Source organism: Molossus molossus, unplaced genomic scaffold (genome assembly GCF_014108415.1).
Source record: "Molossus molossus isolate mMolMol1 unplaced genomic scaffold, mMolMol1.p scaffold_m16_p_4, whole genome shotgun sequence".
NCBI lineage: Eukaryota > Metazoa > Chordata > Mammalia > Chiroptera > Molossidae > Molossus > Molossus molossus.
In genome coordinates this window covers 78,610,236-78,620,326 of record NW_023425377.1, presented here as the reverse complement: position 1 = coordinate 78,620,326, position 10,091 = coordinate 78,610,236, and the positions used below count along the sequence as shown (strand labels likewise).

The 10,091-nt window shown below is 48.9% G+C and overlaps 1 protein-coding gene across 1 annotated transcript; it reads left to right on the top strand.

Moving 5' to 3' along the window:
* Nucleotides 1-1,147: 1,147 nt before the first annotated feature.
* EBI3 (Epstein-Barr virus induced 3) lies at nucleotides 1,148-9,913 on the top strand. The gene is made up of 6 exons (XM_036241579.1): nucleotides 1,148-1,196; nucleotides 1,320-1,400; nucleotides 2,004-2,124; nucleotides 4,006-4,184; nucleotides 5,546-5,703; nucleotides 9,616-9,913. The coding sequence occupies exons 2-6, from the start codon at nucleotides 1,334-1,336 to the stop codon at nucleotides 9,766-9,768; spliced, it is 678 nt and encodes a 225-aa protein (XP_036097472.1). The 5' UTR covers nucleotides 1,148-1,196; nucleotides 1,320-1,333; the 3' UTR covers nucleotides 9,769-9,913.
* The last annotated feature ends 178 nt before the right edge of the window (nucleotides 9,914-10,091 follow it).

Sequence of the window (10,091 nt, the reverse complement as noted above, 5' to 3'; positions counted from 1 at the left end):
TGCCCCCCACCCCAGAGAATCTGTGAGTTCCCCCCCTCACATCCTGCCACCCCAGGAATAAAGCTCATGGAGCAGAGGAAAGCGTGTGGCCTGATCGCTGGGCTCCCACTGCCAGGAGGGGTGGGGATGGCCCAGAGCAGGTCTTAAAGATTGGGGTGAGGAGAGTGAGGCACTCCTCTCCCGCAACGAAATCTCAGTCCCCAGGATGAATGCTATGTTAACGCAATATTTGAAAAAGTCAAAATGGATGCCAAAAAGTTTACGAACAAAATATTCAAGTGTTAAGTGAAGACAGGAGCTGAGCCTGCACTTACCTCACTTTTCTTACCCTAAACCCAACCTCCCTGCCCCTGGGCAACTTCCCTGAAATCCCCTGAAATCTCCCTCTTTCCAGCTAAGGGAGGGGAGGTGACTATGACTGTTAATGCCCCCCCCCCAACCCATCCCTGGGGGTTTCCTTGCTCATTCAGTCAGGCATGATGTCCAGCAGGGGTTCCGACTGTCTCTGGGCATCCCCATCGCTAGGAGAATGTCCGTGGGGGTGGAGGCTGCCTCCCCAGGGTCTGTGTTTCTGTCTCTCTATGGCCTGGGGTGCAGAGTGTGGCTGGTAAGTATGGACCCATCGCTGTGGTCGATGAGAGAATGGGCGTCTCCTATGTAGATGCCTGGGTCTCTCTCTGTGTCCCTGTCTTCTTTTTTTCCTAGATCTTTGTCTCTGTCTCTCCTGTTTCTGCCGCTCTCCTCTCTCTCTCTCTCATTCTCCGGGCTGTTTCTCTTTTTTTGTCTCTATCTCTGTTTCTCTTGTCTATTTCTCTCTCTCTTATTTTTCCTTGTCTCTATCTCTCTGTCTCCTCTCTTATCTCCATCTCTCTCTGTCTCCTATCTCTTCTCTGGCTCTCCTTCTGTCTCCCTCTCCCTCTCTGTCCCTCCCCTCCTGTCTGTCTCAGTCTCAGTCTTTCTCCATGTGATCATCCCCTTCCCGGGGTTTCCCCAACCCCTCCTCACTGCAGCCGGAAGGAAGGACTGACTGTGCTGGGAAAGGCCACTGGGTCTCCACTTCTCCCTTTTGTGGCCTCTTCTCCCTGCCCCCACCCTCAGGGCCTTCCACGCACTTGTCCCAGGGTGGCCGGTAAAGGGACGTCCGGCTGCTCCTCTGCTGTCCCTGCTTGACTCTTTGCGGCCCCACCAACCTGCCAGTGAGTCGGACTGGACCAGGAGAAGGGGAAGTGGGGGGCTTTGACAGGGGCTGGTTTCCTCCCAGGTGGGTCAGCGTGCCCTGCCTCCCTGAGGGTGTTCCCTGCCCTACCTCTTGAAAGCAGAGCCCACAGGAGCCATGGCCCTAAGACTTCTCCTGGCCCTTGCCCTCTGGGCTGGCTACTCACCCTGCAGTGGAAGAGAAGGTATGTAGGATCCCTGGGGGGTTGGGGGGTTAGGGCCAGTCTGGGGATTGGACCTTGTTTGCTGTGGAACATTCTGGGGTGGGGTGGGAGCTCACACACCTCCTGTATGCATGCCCCCTGGTGGTGGTGGGGTTGCCATCCCTTTGCACAGGTGGGGAAAGTGAGACACAGAGAAAATGAGTCCTACCCCAAAGTGGCATCCACAACCTAGAGAGAGAGGGGGTAGGGATGGGGGTGGGGGATTAACTGCACTGTATTCTTTTCATGAGCTACAAAACCAAACTGTAACAGAGAAGATACAGTAAAATATCTCTCTTCCATCAGGGTTCTCCACTTCCCAGGTCTCCTCTGTGGCTTATTAAACTTCAGTTTCCCCATCTGGAAAATAAGCCAATAATTCCTACCTCCGCAGGTTGTAGTAGGGGTGAGAGATGACGTAGGTGCCTTTCATTCATATACTCATTCATTCCACAAACCTTTATTAGGCACCTACTGTATGTTTGGCACTGGCTGGCTGTGAGGTGGGGACAAACCCATGGTAGGGCTTTGCAGTCCTGGGGTGGATCGAAAGCTCATGCTCCTCCCTCCTCCCCCTCCCCGCAGTCCCCACCCAGCCCAGGGTGTGGTGCTGGGCCTTTAGGTACCCGATTGCTGTTGACTGCTTCTGGACCCTGCCGCCTGCTGCAAACTCCACCAGGCCCACATCCTTCATTGCCACATACAGGTCAGAGAGCCTGAAGGGGCTTCCTGGAGATGCCACAGCTAGGCCTGACCCTTGGGATCAGGACCACTGCAGACTTATCGCTAACCTAAATCCTCCCAGTTCTAGGGCAGCGCCATCCTGTAGAAATATACCTTCTACAATATTTCAAGCCATGTGAGTAGTATAAAATTTTCTAGAAGCCACATTTAAAAAGCAGAAGAAATGGGTGAAATTAATTTTTTTTATCCTTACCCAAAGACACTTTTGTATTTATCTTCAGCTAGAGTGGGAGGGAGAGAGGGAGGAAGAGAGAGAGAGAGAAACATCGATGTGAGAGAGACACATCAACTGGTTGCCACCCACACAACCCCAACAGGGGCCGGGGACGAACTGCAACCGAGGTATATGCCCTTAGCGGGGACCAAACCAGGGACTCTGGTCCGCGGGCTGATGCTCTAACTGCTGAGCCAAATCAGCCAGGGTGAGTGAAATGAATTTTAATATTGTATTTAGGTAATATCTATATATTCTAAATATTTATCACTTACTATGATTGAGCATGATGTAATTAAACATGCTTATATACAATGTATATATATATATATTTTTTTTTCCATTGATTTTTTTGGAGAGAGTGGGAGGGAGGGAGAGAGAGAGAAACATCAATGTGAGAGAGACACACTGAATGGTTGCCTCCCGCACAACCCCAACTGGACTGGGGATCAAACCTGCAACTGAAGTATGTGCCCTTGACTAGAATCAAACCTGTGGATACTCTAACCGCTGAGTGAAACTAACCAGTACACAATATATATATTTAAATTTAGAATAGAAATTAATATTTAATAGGAATAGCTAAAATATTATTGTTTCAACATGTAATCATTATCTTAAAAGTTAATGAGACATCGCCCTGGCCAGTTTTTCTCAGTGGTTAGAGCATTGGCTTGTGGACCAAAGAGTCTCGGGTTTGATTCTGGTTGAGGGCATGTACGTTGGTTTCAGTTCAGTCCCTGGCCCTGGTCGGGGTTGTGCGGGAGGCAACCAATCAATGTGTCTCTCTCACATAAATGTTTCTCTTTCTCCTTCTCTCTCTCTATCTGAGGATAAATGGAAAAATATTTTTGGATGAGGATTTAAAAAAATTAATGAGATATAAAAAATTAATGAGATAGTTTACATTCTTTTTTTCATACTAAGTCTTCAGAATTCTATGTGTATTTTATGCATATAGTGCATTTCAATTCAGATACTAAACTTTCATAAATATTCTTGATCTATGATTGGATTTCATAAAATTTTCAGTTTTAGCAGGAAATTCACACACCCACCTTGTTCCAAACAACTTCCCCAAGTTTTCTGATAACTGGAAACTTTACATTTAGATTAGATAAAATAAATTAAACTTAAAAATTGCACTGAGTTGTGCTTGCCATGTTTCAAGTTCTTGATAGCCGTAGGTGGCTAATGAGTGCTACACTGGACAATGTAGAAAAAGGACATTTTGAATGTTGTAGAAAGTTCTGCGGATGGCACTGAGCTCAAGCCTCTTCACATCTGAAATCTTGGTGTCTCACAAGTGGAGAGAATCAGAAACTTACTGTTTCAGATTCCAGAGTCTGCGAATCTATAGACCTCAGAATGTTGAATTATAAGGCTGGAATGTTGACATTTCAGAAACCTTTAGAGTCTGGGACCCGAGCATCTTCTGTGGCTTTCACCCGAAACCCTGGGTCGTTTTGGGCTCTGTGATGTCAAGTGAGTGCCTCCCCGAGGATCACAGAGACAAGAGCAGGACCCCAAACCAGGGCTTCTCACCTGCTGTCCTCACTTGGGGTCCAGGGCACAGGCCCGGCCAACAGGAAGTGCTGAGGCCCTCATAGTGCCCACCCCTATGCCCAGGCTTGGAGTGGCCGCCCATGGGGAGAGCCAGCCCTGCCTTCAGCAGACACCAGAAGCCACCAGTTGCACCATCCCAGACGTCCAAATGTTCTCCATGGTACCCTACATGCTGAACATCACAGCTGTCCACCCCTGGGGCATCAGCAGCAGCTTCGTGCCCTTCTTCCCAGAGCACATCAGTGAGTAGGGGCCATGGGGGGGTGTAGAGGGCCACTGGCTTGTTCCTGCTCTTCACCCCTCTCTCTAAGCACCCCACCTTCTACCTGTCACCTAGTCCTGTCTGTCCTCTATCACAGATCCTGTGGGCCCCACCTTCACAGTTAATCAAGAATATGCCCACTTTCCCCTCATCATGAACCTCCACCAGATCCAGCCTCATTATCACCCACCTTGACCACTGTCCTCCCACCCTGGTTTCTGGTTCCCACCCTTGTCCCTCAGGAGCCACCAGAGGGCGCCTGTGAGCACCCTAGTCAGGTCCTGTTCCTCTTTTTTTTTTTTATCCTCACTGGAGGACATTTTTCCATTCAGATAGAGCGGGAGGGAGAGAGAGGAAGAGAAAGAGAAACATTGATGTGAAAGAGACACATCGAGTGGCTGCCACCCGCATGACCCAACCAGGGCCAGGGACAAACTGCAACCAAGGTACATGCCCTTAGCAGGAACCAAACCCAGGCCTCTCCAGACCGCAGGCCAATGCTCTAACCGCTGAGCCAAACCAGCCAGGGCTGGTCCTGTCCCTCTTTTGCCCACAGCCCTCTAGCTCCTACTTCCTTTGAAGTAAAAGCCCAAGTCTTCCCCAAGACCCACAGAGCCCTGCATGACCTGAGCTGCCTCCTCCCTGCCAAGAATAGCAAGGGGTGACTGCTAATGGATGTGGGATTTCTTTTTGGGGTGATGAAAATGTTCTGAATGAATAGTGATGGCGGTCACAAAACATTACAAATGTACTAAAAACCACTTTGAAAGGGTGAGTTTTGTGGTATGTGAATTATGTCTCAAAAAAACGTTGCATGTCCTGGCCAGTTGCTCAGCAGTTAGAGCGTCGGCCTGCGGACCAGAGAGGCCCAGGTTCGGTTCCCAGTAAGGGCACGTACCTCGGTTGCAGTTTGTCCCCGGCCCCGGTTGGGGTCATGTGGGTGGCAGCCACTTGATGTGTCTCTCTCACATCGATGTTTCTCTCTCTGTCTTCCTCCCTCTCTCCCTCATGCTGTATCTGAAGATAAATGCAAAAATGTCCTTGGGTGAAGATAAAAATTAATTAATTAATTTTTAAAAAACTCTGCAAATCACTCCCTTCCTTGTACTCCTGAACTCTCTTCTCTACTCTTTATGATCAGTAGATTTGCTTCTTGCCTCTTGCCTTCTGTCCTGTGGATTGAGCTCCAAAAGGATAGGAGTTGGGTCTGTATTGGTCAATGCTGTGTCCCCAGTGTCCAGAATATCACTGGACACTCAGTAGACCCTCAATTAATATTTGTTGGTTGTTTGAATGAATGAAACTGCCCTCTGCTGACCCTGTCTCCTGTTTGTCTATCAGTCAAACCAGACCCTCCAGAAGGTGTGCGCTTAAGCCCCCTCCATGGGCAGCAGCTGTGGGTACAGTGGGAACCTCCCAGATCCTGGCCCTTCCCAGAGATCTTCTCACTTAAGTACTGGATTCGCTACAAGCGTCATGGAGCTACGCGCTTCCGCCAGGTGAGGAAGATGAGAGACAGCTGGGGAGGGTGATTCCCAGGTAGAGGGCACAACACGTAAAAGGTGTCCTGGGGCCTCCCATGCAGCTTTAGGTTGCTTATGGCTAGTGTGCAAAATAAAGGCAGCCCAGCAACTTCACTCCTGGGTATCTGCCCAAAAGAATTGAAAACAGGGACTAAAACAAATTCTTATACACAAACGTTCATAGTAGTGCTATTCACAACAGCTGAAAAGTGGAAACAGCCCAAATGTCTATCATTGGGTAAATGGAGACACAAAACATGGTCCATCCACACACTGGAGTATTACTCAGTCATGAAAAGGAGTGAGGCACTGATACTCACTACAACGTGGATGAACCCTGAGACCATGCTGCTCAGTGAAAAGCCAGCACAAAAGGCCACAGTGTGTGATTCCATTGATGTGAAATGTCCAGAACAGGTAACTCCACAGACAGAAAGTGGATTCGTGGTTGCCAGGGTCTGGGGAGGGGGATGGGGAGTGACTGCTGATGAGGACAGGGTTTCTTTTTGGGGTGATGGAATTTTCTAGAATTAGAGGTGCTGGTTGCACAACATTGTGAATGTATTAAATGATAATGAATTATCCACTTTAGAATGGTTAATTTTATGCCATGTGAATTTCCCCTTGATTGAAAACAAGTATTGTTTTAACTTCTTTTTTTAAAAAGATTTTATTGAGTCCTGCCAGTGTGGCTCAGTGGTTGAGTGTCAACTCATGCACCAAGAGGTCGCTGGTTCGATTCCCAGTCAGGGCACATGCCCAGGTTGTGGGCCCGATCCCCAGTGGGGGGCATGCAGGAGGGGGCCAATCAATGTTCTCTCTCATCACTGTTTCTATCTCTCTCTCCCTCTCCCTTCCTCTCTAAAATCAATAAAGGAAAAAAAATTTTTTAAAAGATTTTATTGATTTATCAGAGAAAAAGCGAGGGAGAAGGAGAGAGACGTTGATCAGCTGCCTCCTGCACACCCCACACCAGGGATTGAGGTTTAAACCTGGGCATGTGCTCCCACTGGGAATTGAATGATACCCAACCAACTGTACCACACCAGACAAGGCTTCTTTTTATTATTATTATTGTTGTTGTTGTTATTATTCATTTTAATCCTCACCTGAGGATATGTGTTTTTCTGTTTTGTTTTGGGGTTTTTTTTGTTAACCCTCACCCAAGGATATTTTTCCATTGATATTTTTTTAGAGAGAGTGGAAGGGGGGAAGAGAGAGAGAGAGAGAGAGAGAAACATCAATCAGTTGGCTGCCTCCTGAACTCCCCCTACTGGTGATCGAGATGGCAACCTGGGCACGTGCTCTGACCAGCAGTTGAACCAGTAACCTCTTGGTGCATGCGTCCATGCGCAATCACTGAGCCACACTGACCTGGCTGTTTTAATGTCTTAAAAAATAAAGACAAGATCCGGGGAGCATCCAGGAAGGTCAGTGGTGTCCTGGTCAGTTTTGGATCCTGGGCTGAGAAGCTAAGTCTTTGCAGACTTTAGCTTTTTACAACCTTGTCCCATAGACCTTTCTGTGACGGTGGGAATCTTCTACATCTGCTCTTCTCAGGATGGTGGCTGTGAGCTACAGATGGCTGCTGAGTCATTCCAATGTGGCAAGTAACCCAGGAACTGGCTTTCAAATTGTATTGGTGTTCATTAATTTTTTTAAATCTTTGCAGTTTTTAAATTGAGATAGAATTCACATGGCATAAAACTCACCATTTCTAAGTGCTCAAGCCAGTAACTTTTTTTTAAAATCCTCACCCGAAGACATTTTTCCATTTTTTGTTCAGATAGAGTGGGAGGGAGAGAGAGGAAGACAGAGAGAGGGAAACATCTACATGAAAGGGACACATCAAGTGATTGCCACCCACACAACCCAACCAGGGCCTGGGACAAACTGCAACCGAGGTATGTGCCCTTAGCAGGAACCAAACCCAGGTCTCTCTGGACCACAGGCCAACTCTCTAACTGCTGGGCCAAACTGGCCAGGGCGGCTTTTTTTTTTTTTTTAATCCTCACCCGAGGATTCTTTTTATCATTTTTATCTTCAGACAGAGTGGGAGAGAGAGAGAGAGAAACATCAATGTAAGAGAGACACATCAACTGGTTGCCTCCCACATGACCCAACCAGGGTTGGGCACAAACTGCAACCAAGGTACGTGCCCTTGACTGGAATCAAGTTTGGTCCACGGGCCAATGCGCTCCTGCTGAGCCAAACTGGCCAGGGCTTTTTTTTTTTTTCTTTATTGATTTTAGAGAGAGAGAGGAAGAAGGAGAGATAGAGAGAAATATTGATGAGAGAGAACATGGATTGGCCGCCTCCTGCATGCCCCCGACTGGCGATCTGGCCCACAACCTGGGCATGTGCCCTGACTGGGAATAGAACCGGCGACCTCTTGGTGCATGGGTCAACGCTCAACCACTGAGCCACACTGGCCGGGCTAAAGTACTCAAACCAGTGGCTTTGAGTATGTTCACAAAGTTGTGCAACCATTAATCTAAATTTGAAATGTGCAGGGCCACATTGGCCTATGATATGGGACAATGTAGGTAGAGCAAGGAAGGGAGATAGTCAGACCTGGGGTTGGGAAGCTGAGTGTGGTGGCTGGGATGGGATAGTCTGAGGATGAGGTGGGAGTTGAAAGGAGGTGGAGGCCAGGTCAAGGAGGGAGAGTGTAGAGCAGCGGGGATAGGGAAGAAAAGATGGACAGGAGAAAAGCAGGAAAGGCGGAGCTGAGTGGGTGTCTCATTTGTGCCCATGGGATTTTAATCTATGGAGGTACCTGAGTGGGGACAGGGAGAGGTCAAGGTCACTGAAAGAAGAACTGGTTACATTTCCTGAGAGAAGAGGACACCCCAAACCATGCAGGGCCACACGGGCAGGAGGCAGGAGCAGGAGGGAGTGAAGAGCCAAGGCCAGAGCCTCTGCTGGGGTTTCCACGGGAAAGACGAGGAGCGGGTGAATGCTTGGGGCTGGCGAGTGTGAATAATTCTGGCAGGCTCTAGGCTACATGGGTGACCTCAAGTTGCCTGGCATCTGGCCCTGGCCTGATCTAGGGCAGGGGGAATACTCACTGGCTTGTGAGGGAAATTAGAGAAAAGGGTGGATGGGGGTATAGACTCAGGATCGGTTGGTTTGTATATGAAAGGCGTGCTCCTGGCTGACCCTTTACCATCTCTAACAATTGGATGACCTCAGAAAGGGCATTCTGTTCCTGGCCAGCAAGATGTTTAAGATGTCAAAACACCATAAGATATAAAAAAAATTGAAAAACAGCCCTTGCCGGTTTGGCTTAGCGGTTAGAGCGTCGGCCTGCAGTCCTGAGAGACTCGGGTTCGGTTCCCGCTAAGGGCATGTACCTCGGTTGCAGTTTGTCCCCGGCCCTGGTCGGTTGTGCGGGTGGCAGCCACTCGATGTGTCCCTTTCACGTCGATGTTTCTCTCTCTCTCTGTTCCTCTCTCTCCCCCCCACTCTACCTGAACAAAAAATGGAAAAATGTCCTTGGGTGAGGATAAAAAAAAAAAAGAAAAACATAGTTAATAGAGTAGGATGGGGGGTAGGGAGGCACTGAGGCCAATGATAGAGGCTCTAGTTTAGGGCCGGGAGGAGGAGTGGGATTGGGAGGGGCGGTTCTGGGGAGTGAGGGCTCTCATGGATGAGATATCTCTGGAAACTGGTGTGGTCCACGAAGTTCGAATGAGTTGGCTCTGGGACCAGCATGGAAGTCCACACAGGTTAGGAACAGGAAAGACCAAAGACTGGGATAGTGCTGTGGAGGGTGTGCAGTTTAGGGTGGAGCAGAAGGACTGAAGGCTCTGTCACACAGGTCTGTGCACAGTGGCCCTTCCCAGCTGCCCCATTCCCACTGACCCACCCTCTTTCTGCCCTCAGGTGGGACCCATTGAAGCTACATCCTTCACCCTCAGGGCTGTGAGGCCCCAAGCCAGGTACTGCATCCAGGTGGCTGCTCGAGACCTCACTGACTATGGAGTGTCAAGCGACTGGAGTCTCCCTGCAACAGCCTCTGTGACTCTGGGCCAATAGCAGGGGCATCCCAGCACCTCAAGGAAGGGCTGGTTCCTTGATATCCCCCTCCCCCGACTGCTACCCACTCAAAGGTGGATGGAAACTGACTGGCCTGGGTTCACTGCTGCTGAGCTGCTGGGAAACCTTGGACAAGCGACTTTGCCTCTGACATTTAAGTTCCTAATCTGTGAAATGGGGATGTACTCCCTGCTTTGACTATAGAATATGAATGTGACATATTATTTATTGTTTAATTAGACAAGGGCCATTATCACTAGAATCAGGACTCTTCCTTTGTTCAACAGACCTAGAGAAGACAGAACAGAGCAGAACATACATAC

Coding starts and splice junctions, on each gene's coding strand:
- EBI3 (XM_036241579.1), top strand. CDS start 1,334: ATGGCCCTAAGACTTCTCCTGGCCCTTGCCCTCTGGGCTGGCTACTCA. Junction 2,125..4,005: donor TCCTTCATTGCCACATACAG/GTCAGAGAGCCT, acceptor CCCTATGCCCAG/GCTTGGAGTGGCCGCCCATG. Junction 5,704..9,615: donor GAGCTACGCGCTTCCGCCAG/GTGAGGAAGATG, acceptor TTCTGCCCTCAG/GTGGGACCCATTGAAGCTAC.